The sequence below is a fragment of the Microtus pennsylvanicus genome, chromosome 5 (genome assembly GCF_037038515.1).
Source record: "Microtus pennsylvanicus isolate mMicPen1 chromosome 5, mMicPen1.hap1, whole genome shotgun sequence".
In the NCBI taxonomy this organism is placed as follows: Eukaryota; Metazoa; Chordata; class Mammalia; order Rodentia; family Cricetidae; genus Microtus; species Microtus pennsylvanicus.
In genome coordinates this window covers 50,808,007-50,824,810 of record NC_134583.1, presented here as the reverse complement: position 1 = coordinate 50,824,810, position 16,804 = coordinate 50,808,007, and the positions used below count along the sequence as shown (strand labels likewise).

Genomic DNA, 16,804 nt, shown 5'->3' with positions numbered 1-16,804 from the left:
AAACAGCGTTTCCCCTTCAAAGTATACAGCCCTACAGGAAAAACAGCCTAGGTAGCCACAGTAGGGCTCTGATACCCCAAGCTAGGTGAGAGGTAGTTTACGAGTATTGGCTGGAGGGCACCTTTCAGCCTTCTCTGTTTATTTTTGATTTTTCGAGACTGGGTTTCTCTGCAGCTTTTGGAGCCTGTCCTGGAACTAACTTTTGTAGACCAGGCTGGCCTCGAACTCAGAGAGATCCGCCTGCCTCTGCCTCCCGAGTGCTGGGATTAAAGGCGTGCGCCACCACCACCGGCTGCACCTTCTCCTTTTAAACTCTCAACATTAGACAATGGTATGGTGAATTTTGCCTGCAATCCTAGCACAGATGGAAGATGGAAGATGGAAGTTTCAGGTCAAGCAGGGCTATAGAGTGAGACCCTGTCTCAAAAAGACAAAACAGAACAAAAACCACGGGAGAGATGGTTTTGCTGTAAAGAGCTCTAGCTACTCTTGCAGAGGATCTGAGTTCAGCTCCCAGCACCCACATTAGTCCACAACCATCTGTAACTCCAATTTCAAGGGATCTGATGCCCTCTTCAGATCTCCATGGGTACTGCACACATACAGTACAGACATACATGTAAACAAAAGACCCATACAAAATAAAAATTTTTGTAATTTTTCTTTTTTTTATTCATTGGTGTTTTGTCTGCATGTACGTCCATGTGAGGGTGTCAGAAGCCCTGGAACTTTACAGACAGTTGTGAGTTACCATGTGGGTGTTGGAAATTGAACCTGGGTCCTCTGGAAGATCAGTTGAGTGCTCTTAATTGTGGAATCATCTCTCTGCCACCTCAAATATTTTTTAAAAAGGCTTTCAACTCTTGTTATTGAGCAAGCAGAAGTTATCAAACAAAAGCCATCTTGATGTCCCCTGCTACAGTGACTTTGTCATTCCAGGCTACAGTATAGTATAAATATACTATACTGTATACTTATATATATATATACTTTATACTGAAGTGCAGTATAAAACCCATACCAGACAAGGGGGTAGAAGGCCAGAGCTGTCCAATCTTGACCTGCCTTGCCTTTTAGGACTATCAGGCCTGAGTAATTTGGAGACAACAAGACTGTTGAGTAGACAGTAATACACAGGGAAGTGTTTGTTCTCTGCCTGTCCAGGATACACTCTTGGCCTGTGTATACAGGGTCATGCTGTTACACTGTGGATGCTTGTGCAACATTCCCCAACACCAGACCAATTTAATAAAGCAAACAAAAAGCATTGTTTTAAAAACTGCTGTATTCAAAAATCAATAATAATAAACTTTAGGTTAAATAAGCTTTGAAACAAAAGCTTGAGAGCAAAAATAAATAATTTTACACAACTCACTAACCCAGTTTCTTTTGGTAAATCTATCCCCAGCTGTAGGACTCTAAGCCTACGACAGACCTGTGGGAAATTCTCGTGTTGATTATCATAAAAAAAAACAGTAGAAAAACTGAGAAGCCTGAGTAGAACCTTAACAAGCCCAGCACTGTTTTCTTTGTTTTTGAGGAAGTATTTACTCTGTAGTCCAGAACGGCCTGGAATTCACCACATAGCCCAGGTCACTCTCAAGTTTACGGTAATCCTGACTCAACTTCCTCAACACTGGGATTTCAGGCACAGGCTACCATGCCTAGCTTCAAACACTGGACTTAATGTTTTACTTTAAAACAACCAAACTTTTTAATTTTATACACAATCCAATGTAATGCCAAAATAATTAGTATTTTAGTTTGAAAAAGTGTTATTTAACAGGGTGGGACACTATAAATGAGGTCTTCGATTCTTGAAATGAAAATGGGTGTGGAGTGGACAAAAAATCCAGACACTACTGGAGGAACATCTGAAGGCTTGCATCCTTTATTTTCTGTGATGGCTTTGAAGTTATGATTGTTTGACATGTAGAACCTTCGGCACATTAGATACAGCCTTTATTTTTTTTTTTCACAGTAAGTTAAAATCTCATCTTGACTCTGTATAGACCTGGATGGTCTTGTGGGCGGGTCCAGACGTCTGCTGTGTGGTAAGAGTGACGGAAGAATTGCTGCGGCGCTCTCATTTCATACTTCCTTGTACACAATGAATCACTTTGGGAATTTATTCCAGGGGCTATGTACACAAAAGTGTCAAGAAGAAAATGTTCTCCACTCTTGCATAAAAACGTGTACAGTGCTTCAGGATTGGAACCTCTGCTCTGCTGGGCCGGGCCTCAGGGAGTTCTGTAGCCAGAAGATGAAAGGCTCCTTTCCTTCCTCCTGCTTTATTGCTCCGTGGTTCTGGTATTAATCATCCAACCCTGGTGTTTCTCCTTGTTGGATCCTAGATGCTATCCTGATGGCTTCTTCCAGAGATGGCTGTTCTCCAAGCTGAAACCAGAACACACATCAGACATCAATAATCCAAAGCCCTGATTTAGGTAACGCCAGAGAATTGGTAAATGGTAGAGATGTAATTTCTCTCAGTAATTCTGATGGTTAGGGTTGCTAAAACATTAGTTAGCTTGATCACTAAAGCATAAAATCAAAACTTCTACACATCTAGTGACATGCTCACTTTGGGGCTGTATGGAGACTGTTAGAGAAATCACTGAGGGTCTGTTCACAGCAAGTTCACCTCCAAGGAGTAGCTCCAACGTGTTTTATTAAAACCCCACCTTGCTAGATTCCATCTTAACAATGAACACGGCTGTCTGGGTACACACAAGGACACACGCCTGACAATTTTTCTCTTGCTATGAATTCCCCAAGAACATGCAAAGCAAAGGTAGTAAAGAACACTCTTAGTTTATGTTTTGATTAAGGCCTCATATAGCTTAGGCCATTGGCCTTCATTCAACTTCTGATCTTCCTGTCTCCACTTCTTGAGTGCTCAGATCAGGTCTGGGCTACCATGCCTAGTTTATGTGGTCCTGGGGATAGACCCCAAGGTTTTATGAATTTTAAACAAGCACTCCACCAATTAAGCCACACAGGGATGGGGGTAAAGGTGTCTGAGAAAGGGTCTCTCTATATAGCCCTGGCTGTTCTGGAGCTATGTAAACCAAGCTGGCCTTGAACTCACAGACATCAGCTTGCCTATGCCTCCTGGGTGCTGGGACTAAAGGTGCATGCCTCCATTGTGTGGTTTCTGGTCATTTTCAGATCACCGCATTATATTAGTTGTCTTAAAGCAAGTTGGGCACCCAGATGATTTTGTGCACAGCATAGACACAGGAAAGTCACACATAGACCCAGAGTCCCAGGCTGAGAACTATGTACTGCTGCTGTTCACCTAACCTAGATGATGTGGGATTTCCTTCTGTACGCTGTGAATATGTTTTATTACCATTGGTTAATAAATAAGTTTAGGGCAGAATATAGCCAGGCAGGAAATCCAAAAAGAGATATGGAGAGAACAGGCAGAGTCAGGGAGACGCCATATAGCTGCTGAAGGAGAAAGAAGATAGAACTTTACTGGTAAGCCACAATCTAATGGCAATATACAGATTAACAGAAATGGGTTAATTTAAGATATAAGAAATACATCTACCCCACTGGCTAAGCAGTGTTATAGTTAATATAGTAATATAGTAATATAGTTAATATAGTAATCTGTGTGATTACTCGGGTCTGGGCGGCTGGGAAATGAATGAGCACTCTCCACCTATACCTGCACTCACCTGAACTGCAATCTGGGTGCCATTGGATGTTGCCACTAAGGTCAGAGGTCTGGTTTCCGTGGTTACTAAATGATGGCTATGTTGCTGGTGTCCCATTTCTGAAGAGGCTGTATGGAATGCTGCCAGATCTTGAGCCACAATTGCAACCTTAAGTGAAACAAAATGAATAAAACACACATGAAAAAAATTTATCTATGAGTCATTAGGTTAAAGTCTACTCTGTGGGAAGGACCAAAGATGTGTAAGCTGGACAGAGACTTTATGCACTGCCTAGGATGGACTCTTTCATTTGAGGAAATTAAGTCTCCCTCAGAAGGGATTCACCTATGACCGTGAAGTAAGTCGATGGCCAAACGGGTAGAGAGTACTGGAGAAATGGATGTGCCATGTCTAACTTCACTGGCTAGGGGGATGAGGCTGTCCCTAGGTTCTGCTGTCCTAAGGATGCTGATGTCTATTTACTCCAGTGTGTGGACTGGATTATTTTCTCCTTTTGTATTTATAATTAGACTTCCACTTAACTGAGGACCTGGAAGGACTGGTGACATGACTGATCAACAGCAACATCTCCTTAGATACCTGAGACTCATGATCCTTGCAGTATCTCCTGAAGCCTCTTGTTTGTTTATTTATTTATTTGTATGGGTGTTTTGCCTGTATGTGTACATCTGTGTACCACTTGTGTGCCAGGTGCTGGAAGAGGCCAGAAGAGGGCATCAGATCCCTTGGGACTGGAGTTACAGATGTTTATGAGCTGCCATGTGGGTGTTTGGACTTGAACCAGGTTCTCTTGAAGAACAGCCTGTGTTCTTTACTACTGAGTCACTTCTCTAGCTTTGTTCTGGTGATGTTTTTGTTTGTTTGTTTATTTTTTCCTTTTGGTTTTTTGAGACAGGGTATCTCTGTATAACAATAGCCCTAGCTGTCCTGGAACTAGCTCTTATAGACCAGGCTGGCATCAAACTCACAGAGATCCGCATGCCTCTGCCTCACAAGTGAAGGGATTAAAGGTGGTGCCACCACCACCCGGCTACTTATTTTTGAGACAGAGTCTCACTATGTAGCCTTGGCTGGCCTAGAAACTGCTCTGAACACCAGGTAAGACTCAAATTCAAAGATCTCCCAAGTGCTAGGACTAAAGGCATGTACTTGTATGCCTAGCTGTATGTGTTTTTTTTTTTATTGTTTTGTCCTCTTGTTGTTTTTTGAGATAGGGTTTCTCTGAATACCTTTAGAGTCTGTCCTAGAACTTGCTCTGTAGACCAGGCTGACCTTGAACTCACAGAGATCTACCTGCCTCTGCCTCCCAAGTGCTGGGATTAAAGGTGTGTGCCATCACTGCTTGGCACTGTGAAAACATGGGTGTTTTTAAATTTTAATTTTAATGTGTTTATGTCTATGGAAGTATATATGCTATGTGTGTGTACTACATATTTGGAGGCCGGCTGAAGTTACAGGCAGTAGTAAGACCCTTAATGTGGCTGGGGATGGTGGCACAACGCCTTTAATACCAGCATTTGGGAAGAGGAGGCAGGCAGATCTCTGTGAGTTCAAAGCCAACCTGGTTTACACAGCTAGTTCCAAGACAGCCAGGGTTACACAGAGAAACCCTGTCTTGAAAAAAAAAAAAAAGCCTAATATGGAAACTGGGAACTGAATTTGGGTCCTCTGGAAGAGTAGTAGGCGCTCTCTTTTAACCACTGAACTGTCTCTCCAGTTCCCTCATTTCTTTCAGCCTACCGTGAACTTTATGAGGCTGATGTAAATATCACTCCTATTTTACAGATAGAGAAAAAAAATCAGCTTCAAAGACTAATTGACTAAAAGATGTTATAAAACTGGGAAATAGCTTGAAGTTCATATGCCTAAATAGGAGCATACAGCACAGCTTCTGTGCAGGTTTTGACAGTGATGTATGTGTTGACTAACAGTGAACAAAAGTAGTTACCTGCTGCCCTTCTGTGCCCTCGGCGGTGACCATAGCAACAGAGTGTGTTCCTGCTGAGGAGATGACTGCATCATGAGTAGGGACCGTGATGGGTGTGCCATCCTGTGTTACCATGGTGATGGTGTTGCCAATGGCCTGCATGTCAGCTTGAGATATGTTGACCTGCAAACAGTGTATTTTACGAGTCAGTCAATATCTCTTGTTACATCTGGCAATCTTAACTAAGGAAAGAGCCTAATCCTTACTCTGTGGGAGCAAATAAACTTTTTACAATGATATAAACTCTAACTCATCAGACAAGTCAACGTTTTGTTTTTTGTTTGTTTTTTTGGGGGGGGGGTTTCGAGACAGGGTTTCTCTGTGGTTTTGGAGCCTGTCCTGGAACTAGCTCTGTAGACCAGGCTGGTCTCGAACTCACAGAGATCCGCCTGTCTCTGCCTCCCGAGTGCTGGGATCAAAGGTGTGCGCCACCATTAGTTTTTTTAGACAGGGTTTTGTTCCACTGCCTGGAATACTGCAGTTATCTTCCTGCCTCAGCTTTCTGCTTACTGGGATTATGTTTATGAGCTACCATGCCCAGTTTAGACCCTTACTTCTGCCATAATCTAATATTCTTACAGGTATTGGGCCCAACTCTTCCTGCTCTGGCCATCTCTACCTTGACACCTTCATCCTGCTCAAACCTCTATTTCCTAGGGTCTAGAATTCCTGCATGCACTTTTACCTGTTGACTTTTTCTTTCTTTTTTTTTTAAAATTTCATTTGCATTGGTGTTTTGTCTGCATGTTTGCGGGTGTCAGAACCCCTGGAACTGGAGTTATAGACAGTTGTGAGCTGCCATGTGGGTACTAGGAATTGAACCTGGATCTTTGGGAAGAGCAGTCAGTGCTCTCAACCACTGAGTCATCTCTCCAGCCCCACTTTTCAACTTCTTTACAAATGTTCTTATCCCCAATTTCTATCACCTCAAATCTGCATCTGACACCCCAGCCACTACTAACCATCTGTAGCCCCAGAAAGGGGCACACCTTGTCACATTTTCATGGCTTTGCCTGGCAAACTCATGAAAATCCTTCAATCCCCACTGAAGGATGTTCTATGAGAAGATCATTCTAAGATTTCTTGAAGGTCAATCATTTATTCTCTCCTAGTCTGTCAAAGTAGTTCATATATCCTTCACATATATACCCCGATCATGAGAAATTACCAACTGACTACGTTAGAAAGGCCTCTCTTTCTAGATTGTGACACCCACCACCTTTTTGCGCTAGCCAAACTACCTTAAAAAAAAAGTCTTCATGGGCCAGGCAGTAGTGGTGCACACCTTTAATCCCAGCACTCAGGAGGCAGAGGCAGGCCAGTCTCAGTGAGTCAAGGCCAGCCTGTTCTACAAACCAAGTTTTAGGATAGCCAGGACCCACACGAAAACCTGTCTTGAAAAACTAAAAAAGTCATCATGGAATAGAAACCCAAAAATATCTGAGTGACTCAGAGAATGAAATAAAATTCCTAAATAAAAATAAAATAAAAAAAGAAATGGAGAGACTAAGTTTAGAGAGAAAAACGTTGGGATGAGGATGACAGTTTTGGGATAGATAGCCGTACTCTGAAGGGTCTGAGAGAGCCATGAATGAACAGTACAGAGGTGGGTGCCCTATAAACCCTAGAGCTACTCAACACTGTTACTGGCTGTCCGAAAGAGAAACTTACATCATCACACCTCACTAGAGGCTGTTTTGAAGTTGCTTCAGAAGAAACCGCTCCTGAGAGGAGCAAAGCTAGGTCAGACAACTACCTGTGATAAACTACCTGTTTTACAAAGTGTCAGGACAGAAAATGAACAAACACTGGGTTAAGCAAATGTGGTCAATCTTGCCTGTTAGTCAGTGGACAGAGTCCTCTGTGGAACCACACGACAAAGGTAGGAGACGTGGGAGCATGGGACGGTATGAATGCTTTGGCATTTCTCAGTCCTGAATGTTCTGCCTCCTAGCTAGTATCAACAAGTTAACAGTTAAAAACCAGGACAGGAGTGGTGTGCACAATTGTCATCTCAACACTTGGAAGATGAAAAGCAGAAGACTGGGAGATCCAGGTCAGCCACATAGAGAATTCCAGGCCAACCTGAGTTACATGAAACCCTGTTTTAAAAACAAAAGTTATAAAAATAAATAAATAAAAAACAAAAGCTATCAAAAACAAAGAAAGGTGGGGTATGGTGGCACACAACTATAACCTCAGACCTTGGGTCGGGGGGTAAGACAGGGATTTCTGTAAATTCAAGTCCTGATCTACATAGAGTTCTAAGCCAGCGAGGGCTGCATAGTAAAACCCTGTGTCAAGCCACCAAACCAAACCATTCCCCAAAACAAACAAGCAAAACAAAACAAAAAGCAAAGGGTATACAGACTGCAGGAGGCAGATTCTAATACAGAAGGGCAGGAAGAGAGCTCTCCATGGAAGACAGAACACAGGAGAATAAAGAACCCCTATAGTCCATCTGCTTGTGTTTTGTTTCACCAAACTAAGACAACTCTAGCAGGCTCAGTGGTTAAGAGCATTGCCTGCTATTCCAAAGGTCCTGAGTTCAATTCCCAGCAACCACATGGTGGCTCACAACCATCTTTAATAAGGTCTGGTGCCCTCTTCTGGCCTGCAGGAATACATGTAGACAAAATATTGTATACATAATAAATAAATAAATATTTTTTAAAAAAAGACTTGTTTGGTTAAAAAAAAAAATCACATCAAGACAGGCAGGCTGTGGTGGAGTTCCAGGATAGCCAGGCTCCAAAGCTACAGAGAAACCCTGCCTCGACACCCCCTGCCCCCAAAACCATGGCAGGTTTGGCTCTCAGAGCACACCCATCTCATTACTCATATTTCCCCCTGGCTGTCTTGGAACTAGCACTGGGTTCCTAGGTGTTGGGATTAAAGGCATGCACTGTATCCACCCAGAACTTTTTTATTTTTCTTTTTTTTTAAAGAAAAGGATTTATTTACTTATGCATTTTGCATATTTGAGTACTTTGTCTATATATATGTCTGCACATCAGAAGACAGCATCAGATTCCATTATAGGCAGTTGTGAGCTGCATGTATGTTCTGAGAACTGAATTTAGAACCCCTGGAAGAGAAGCCAGTGCTCTGAGCCATCTCTTCAGCTCAGACCCACTAGTTTTGAAGCTCACAGTCTCCTTGTGATTCTGATCTTTGCCATTTCACTTTGAGCCACACCAGCCAACACTATTTGGATTCTACATATACTATTATTACTTAGTACTATCTTTTTAAAAAAAATATTTATTTATTATGTATACAATGTTCTGTCTCTGTGTATGCCTGAAGGCCAGAAGAGGGCACCAGATCTCATTACAGATGGTTATGAGCCACCATGTGGTTGCTGGGAATTGAACTCAGGACCTTTGGAAGAGCAGGCAATGATCTCAACCACTGAGCCATCTCTCCAGCCCCTCATACCACCTTTTCCAGCAGACTATGGAGATCTACAATGCCTAGAGTCGTGGTTCTTGACTCCTTGGGCAATCAAATAACTGTCTTACAGAGATCTCCTTAACACCACCAGAAAACATAGATACTTATATTATGATTCAAAACAACAACAAAATTACAGTTATGAAGTAGCAATAAAAACAAGTGTAGTTGAGGGTCACTACAACATGAGGAGTTGCATTAACGGGTCGTAGCATTAAAAAGGTTGAGAACCACTGGCCTACAGGCAGGAATCCAAACTTCATGCTTTGCTACTCAGGGATTTCCTCCACTGGGACTCAGCCTGCCTTTCAATCCCAGGTGCAGAGAAATACTTAACTTTCTTGGCTTTTAGTAGATACTTACATGTTGAGTCCCATCCTGGGATATAAGTGTAACTTGCTGACTCAACCCAGACTGGGTTACTGTGGCTACCTGTGTAGATACAATGTCCTCTCCTTCTACACCTGTAACATATGTGATCTGGGACCCTTTAAGAACATCATCACCTTGACCTGTTGAAAATAAATGAATAATTTATTTGACCAACAAACCAATTTATTTAGACAACATTAGAGATTCTAACTATGTAACTATGAAACAAAAAAACCGAATAGAGAGCCAGGCATGGTAGTGCCTGACTGTCATTCTAGCACTTAGGAAGTGGAGGCCGTTCAAGATAGTTCATTCAAGGCCAATCCGGGTCATATAAAACCTTGTCTAAAAACGAAACAAAACAAAAAGCCCAAAAAACTAAAGCTTACTTTTATATTTTAAACCATGAAAATAGTTTTCAAGACCTCTTCTTAATTCTTCTGTCTTCACTTCTGAGAGGCCAAGTCAAAGTGAACCCTATCCATGAACTTTAAGTGTTCTGATTTGAGGAGACCTCTCCTTTACACTTAGATGGAATGATTATGTGCCACTGTGCACAGCATACTGGGGACACAAAGGGAGGAATTATACACAAAGATAGACTTGCCGCTCCCAGAAGGGCAAGTCTATACCAAGTTCCTGAAGTCACTTAAGATTCATGAAGGTAATAAAAGGTCTCTATAAACATTAACCACAAAACCAGAACGGCTTGTACACACAATCTACTATCTTAGTCTTTTACACACGTGATTGACAGCAAGCTATTGGTACACAATGACATCACTGTGTAAAGACTATGCAATGGCATGTTATCTCGGCTGAGGTTAATCATTTAATAAGTAACAGAACAGGAACTCCAGTCCAGTTCTTTTTTCACAAAGAATCAGCAAAAGAACCATGCAGAAATCCTGTCTCAACAACCACCCTCCCCCCACTCCCCAAAAAGAATCAGAAAGCGAAGGATGATTTAACATCCAGAACTGCTAGACTGGGCAATCAGGATGACTGACCTTCCCTTCTCTCAGTATGGGCCAGCTCTCATGGAGCAAAAAGAAAGTCCCTCTTCAAAGAGAAACTTCATACTCTGCAGTACTAACCTAAGAATACTAGTATATCAAGGATTTTAGTATGCAAATCTATCTAGTGTGTGTTCAGATGGCGACAATGAGGTGTAATGTTCTCACATACATTACTTTGCGCCTTTTCTTTTCAGTTGTTTATTATTTTATTCCAAGTGTTACCCAGGGAAAGGAGCACAAATCTGTATTTTTTGAAAAGCAATCATAGTTGTTTTTGTTTGTTTGTTTTGAGACAGGGTTTCTCTGTATAGCCCTGGTTGTACTGGAACTCACTCTGGAGATCAGGCAGGCCTCAAACTCAGAGATTCACCTGCCTCTGCTTCCCAAGTGCTGGGATTAAAGGCGTGCACCACCACCACTTGTCCTACATTTAACATTACTAAAGCTTGCTTTCTTCCCAGGTGTATGTGGGTGGTGTGCATGCATGGAGGCTGGAGGCTGACATGAACTCCACTTTATTTATCAAGGTAGAATCTCTCAATCGAAGCCAGAGTTCACTGACATAGCTACCTACCTACCTATAGTATATACATCTCAGCAGCTCAGGGAGCCTGTCCTAACTTCTAGGCACTGGAATCACAGGCAGGACTCCACAGCACGTGTGTGGGTTCTGGGCCCTAACTCTGGTCCTCACACCAGCACAGCACTTTTAACAGCTGAGTCATCTCCCCATCCCACAAAGCCTTTTTTTTTTTAATTAAGAGGAATTAGCAGTTACATCTTTCTCGCTTCTTTCAAGTATAAAGTATGTTATTATTAACATTAGTCAGCACGCTGTACAATGTTTCCAAGACTTACAACTTCCATTGATCCTCCCATTAGCTAGGAGTGGTGGCTCATGCATATAAACCCAGCATGTGGGAAGCTGTAGCAGGCTAGCCTAGTAACAGTAAAACTCTGCTAGACGTGTGTTTGTGTGTGTGTAAGAAGGGAATGAGAGGAATAAATTGTACATACTCCTGGGTGTCAAAATATTCAACTATACACATGGGATTTTGGCTAGAAAGCAATATGGAAACATTTAAGTGATGAAGTTTTTCTATCAACTTTTGTTTTTATTTTTTGAGACAAGGTTTCTCTGTGTATCTCTGGCTGTACTGGAACTCACGCTATAGACCAGGCTGGCCTTGAACTCAAGCAATCTGCCTGCCTCTGTCTCCCGAATGCTGGGATTAAAGGTGTGCGTCACCACTGCCCAGTCCTATCTAACTTTTTAAACTTAAATGTTTCTGTACATTTCACTCCAGTGTTGAGAATGAGAGAAGAAGTCTCCGCTCTTCCCAGGCAGAACTGCCATACTGGTCAGGCTTCTTCCAAAGTCTCCAAGTTGCTTTCCTCTCACCAGTACTCAGCCTTTTCCTTTGCCATCTGTCTGCAAGTCCCCTTGCCTTACGTCTGTTCCCTTCCCTTTCCCCAGGCCTTGCTTCTTTGCTCCTTTAACCCCCTGCACCCTCAGAATCTTTCCAAGAACACTTCTTCAGGAAGCTTCTCTCCTCTTGGGAGATACCAAGTCCCCCTTCCACAACCTGGAGCCCCCATGTCCTTCCGCAGCACTAGCCACAGCTGGAAATCCGGTGTGTGAGTGATCACAGAAACGAAACAGAAGCATGGCTCATGCTCATAACTGATTCTCAAACTCAAAACATACAACTGTCAAAGTTCTCACCTGGGGGAGGCTCGAAGAAGGCTTCCTGCTCCTCCTCAATGGGCTCTGTGTCATTGTGAGCTGTCCGTTTGTGCATAGCCAGCGTGGAGATCTGTTTGTATGTCTTCCCACAGTGGTTACAGTTGTATGGTTTCGAGTGAGTATGAACGACATGGTGTTTATACAAACTGGAATATTCTGTAAACCTTTTGTCACAACCAGGAACTGTACAGACATATGGCTTTTCTCCTAAAAGAAGAAGATACACAAAAAGGTCATTTTTACAGAGATACTTACTCCACAACTGCAAAGTGGGACTTCTAAAATAAACAGCCAAGTTATCTGTCACTATATAACTCATTGTTAGAGCGCTTGAGTTCAATTTCCAGCACCAGGGAGGTATTTGTGAGGGGTGTCCCTCTTCATCTTGAAATGAAATAGCACACTAGAAAAAAATTCCCTATGGTTTGACTCAGCTCAAAAACAGCCATAGTCCCAGCACGTAGGAGGCAGAGGCAGGTGGATCTCTCTGAGTTCTAGGCCAGCCAGGTCTATATAGCAAATTCCAAGTCAGTGTGATATATGTACCACCAGGCCTGACTCCATTTCTTACTGAATCTGGAACTCAATGATTTGACCAGATTGGCTGAACTTCTGTCTTTGTCTCCCAGAGATAAAATACAGGTACATTGTGATGTTCAGCTTTTCTGCGGGTGCAGGGGATCAGAACTCAGATTCTCATGCTTGCATGGCAAGTGTTTATATCAAATGAGGTGTTTCTGCACCCCATTACAGAATCTGTACTGTAGCATTTGACTGTTGCTTTCGGTTTTGGGCTAGGTGCCAGGAAGGATTACAAACTAGTCCTTAACTCTTCTTTTTTTTTCTTTTTTTGGTTTTTCGAGACAGGGTTTCTCTGTGGCTTTGGAGCCTGTCCTGGAACTAGCTCTGTAGACCAGGCTGGTCTCGAACTCACAGAGATCCGCCTGCCTCTGCCTCCCGAGTGCTGGGATTAAAGGCGTGCGCCACCACCGCCCGGCTAACTCTTCTTATAAATTAAGAAAATAAGTGTATATGTGTGTCTCTGTGTGTGTGTGCACGCACAGGTACTCAAAGCAGTCAAGAGAGGCATCAGATCCCCTTGTGCTAGGTTGTCAGGCTGTCTGGTTAGAGAGATGGCTCGGCCTTTAGAGGCTAGGCTCACAACCCAAAACAGAAGAGTTACAGGCAGGTGTAAGCCACCTGACACCATGTGTGTTAGAAACCAAACTCAAATTCTCTGCAGGAGCAGTACTTGCTCTTAACTGCTGAGCCATATCTTCAGCCCTTTATAAATTAAAATAAAAAAAAAGCAACAAAGGTTTTGTTTGTGTGTGAGAGACAGGGTTTTTCTATGTAGCCCTGGCTGTCCTAGAACTTGGTATGTACACCAGACTAGCCTCTAATTCAGAGATCCACCTGCCTCTGCCTCCTGAGTGTTGGTATTAAAGGCATGTACCACCAAGCCCAGCTATTTATTTAATTTTATGTGTATGGGTATTTTTATTTTTCTTGCTCATCTATTGTGTTTTTCATACACACACACACGTCCATGTACCAATGGTGTGCAGTGCCCAAGGCGACCAAAGAGGGCATAATTTTCTCTAAAAGTGGAATTACAGATGGTTTTAAGCTCTCATGTAGGTTCTGGAAAGCAGCAGTGCTTTTAACTACTAAGCCATCTCTCCAGCCAATTTTTGTAAGCTTTTAAAAATTATATTCACAGACTGGAGAGATGGCTCAGAGGTTGAGAGCACTGGCAGATGACGCCTAACAGGAAATGGTTGCCAATCACCACTTGGCGTAGCAGTCCCGCTGTCTAGGCTGAAGCAGGAATACCAACACTAGGTGGCACCAAACAGTCAAAAAGGGAACAGACTGGACTGGAAGCTTTTTCTTTTTTTCAGGGGGGGTTGGGTGTGTGTCTTTGTTTTTAAGTGTCCATGTAGCTTAGGCTGGCCTCACACTCATTATATAGCCAAAGATGACGCTGAACTTCTGATCCTGCTCTCTCCCTCTGTCAAGTGCTGGGATTACGGGTGTGCAGCAGCATTCCTCCTTCACAAGCTTCTGAGTTCCTACTGTTGGCTGTACCAACTTACCTGATCAGCCCTCTTCCTTTGTGTAGTGCCTGGATCAAAAACAGACCCTTACACATGCAAGCACTCAAGCACTGAGACAGTTACATGCCTGCCTCTGGCTCTGCCTTCCCAGTACTGGGAAAAAAGGCATGTACCACCACCTATGTTGGCTCAATAAAGAAATTTTGAAGCTGCTAATCTCTTCTCACTACCTGAACTGGGAGTGATGGGGAAGTTCAGCCAATCATATTTTCTTTAGGGTGTGTCCCCCTGAGGCCAAGAAAAAAAGATAAAAACACCCAGGTGCCCTTGCCAGCTCTCTTTGTTCTCTGCGCTCCTGGTGTTCGCTGGATCCCTGGTTGTGTGCGTTTCCCTTTTTTCCGCTTATTAAAACTAAATCTATTATATTGAGCTGGTCTGGTTAATTTTAGCTTATCGATCGACCGCACACATCATGGGAGGAAGAGACTAGTTGGAAGCCTTGAAAGACAGGGCCAAGACATCAGCAATCATTACCTGTGTGTATCCTCACATGGTTTTTATAATTAGTTGCGCTAGCAAATGCCCTCCCACATCCTGGTTCTGTGCAATAGTATGGTCGTTCTCCTGTGTGCGTCCTGATGTGCACTTTTCTGATATTTGATGTTGTAAAGGACCGACCACAGCCTTCAATAGGACACTTAAAGGGCCTTTCTCCTGAAGATACAAAAGGAAATAAATTAAACGATGCAGGAAATAAAATACATAGAGAATGGAAATGTCTCATCATGTGGTTCTGCCCAGTGCCTTGTCGCAGTCTGCTTGCTCTGAATTTCCCTTCTAAGCTCTGTTGTGTCTCTGGAGTATGCTTCTTCCACTCCAAACTTGGGCTGACACAAGAAAACTGAATGGCATGCAACACTCATCAGTGACTGTGACTTTCCAAGCTATAACCATCAACTGAAAACTGAGCTGAGGAAAGCATAGACCAAAATGTCAGAGAAAGGTTAAAAGAAAAACAGAGTAAGGACTAAGATTCAGCAAGATGTCTCCATGGGCATAAATGCTTGTTGCCAAAACAAACTGCCTGAGTGGCATCCCTGGAACCTAAAGGATAGAAGAATAATCAATTCCTGAAAAACAATTCAGCCCGCATCGTGTGCTATGGTGCATATATATATAGTATATATATATAGTATATATATATAGTGTATATATATAGTATAATACAACTTAATTTAAAAAAAGAATTAAGTTCAAATTATAGGATTTCCTAATGCTTATTTCTTATTTATTCTATAATACCACAAAAAAAAATAATTTCTGGGGTTGTGAGATGGCTCGGTAGGTGGTAGCTAAAACACGTGCTACCAGCTTTACTAACAGCTTGACTTCTATCCCTGAGAACTACAGAGCAGAAAGTGAGAGCCAACTTCTGTAGGCTGTCTTCTAACCTCCACGTACACAGCATAGTGGATGCACCCATATTTGTTTAATAGCAATTAAAAGAAAATAATTTGCTATTTCTTTAATCTAGTACCTCCCACAAAACACATAAAAATATCTACATATGTATGTTTATTTATTTATTAGAGAGAATTGTTTTTTCTTTTTTGGTTTTTCCAGGCAGGGTTTCTCTGTGTAGCCCTGGCTATCCTGGAACTAGTTCTGTAGACCAGACTACTCTGTAACTCAGAGACCCGCCTGCCTCTGCCTCCACTTACTGGAACTACCATACTTGACATCGGATATTTCCTTTAGCAGCAGGAGAGGAATTCTGCACCTTAGGGTCTGTTTTCAATTCAGCTACTTATCAAATGTGCAATCTAGGAAAACAAGCTTGTCGTTCAGATAATTTCTGAAAGCCGAAAGGGCTGTGATCTAGGGCTACCACCGCATTTCTGGGACGCCACCTTGGAAAGAGGTACACATGCACAAACAGCAAACTGGATGGAATTTTACCAGTTTCCAATTTTTTCACAGACATCATCCTCACCCCCACAGATTAAGAATACCTAGTTTAGTCTAATAGTACTAGCTTGTAATTCCAGAACTGAAGAAACTGATGCAGAAGCATCATCACAAATTCAACATCAGCCTGAGCTACAGTCAAAAAAGCAATTCCTGGTCTAGCTGTGCTACTCTGTTTGTACTGGTACCTGTGTGGGTTCTGATGTGCTTCTGTAGATCTCCTGAAGTTTTGAAAGATTTTGTACAATTATCTTCTGAACACCGATATGGCTTTTCTCCAGTATGAGTTCTGAAATGACTTTTTAATCCATAACCTTTAAAAAAAAATTTAAAAGAAATTTAGTGCCAGGCAGTGGTGGCACACACCTTTAATACCAGCACTCAGGAGGCAGAGACAGGAGGATCTATGTGAGTTTTAGGTCAGCCTGGTCAACAGAGTGAGTTCCTGGACAACCAGGATTACTCAAAGAAATGTGGTCTCAAAAAAATAAAAAAAAGAGAGAAAA

The 16,804-nt window shown here is 42.4% G+C and overlaps 1 protein-coding gene across 5 annotated transcripts in view; it reads right to left on the bottom strand.

The window, feature by feature from the left end:
* Positions 1-1,694: 1,694 nt before the first annotated feature.
* The window catches only part of Znf143 (zinc finger protein 143), a 40,206-nt gene continuing 25,096 nt past the window's right edge, over positions 1,695-16,804 (bottom strand). For 3 of the 5 annotated variants that reach the window (XM_075971863.1, XM_075971861.1, XM_075971862.1), the window contains exons 10-16: positions 16,487-16,612; positions 14,865-15,044; positions 12,250-12,477; positions 9,496-9,644; positions 5,638-5,799; positions 3,690-3,836; positions 2,176-2,397 (exon numbers count right to left, since the gene is read on the bottom strand). In XM_075971863.1, coding sequence (XP_075827978.1) covers positions 2,314-2,397; positions 3,690-3,836; positions 5,638-5,799; positions 9,496-9,644; positions 12,250-12,477; positions 14,865-15,044; positions 16,487-16,612 — 1,076 coding nt within the window. In that variant the 3' untranslated portion in view covers positions 2,176-2,313. Of the gene's footprint in view, positions 2,398-3,689; positions 3,837-5,637; positions 5,800-9,495; positions 9,645-12,249; positions 12,478-14,864; positions 15,045-16,486; positions 16,613-16,804 lie in introns of all 5 variants that reach the window. The other 2 variants (XM_075971864.1, XM_075971865.1) reach the window with 2 other exon arrangements.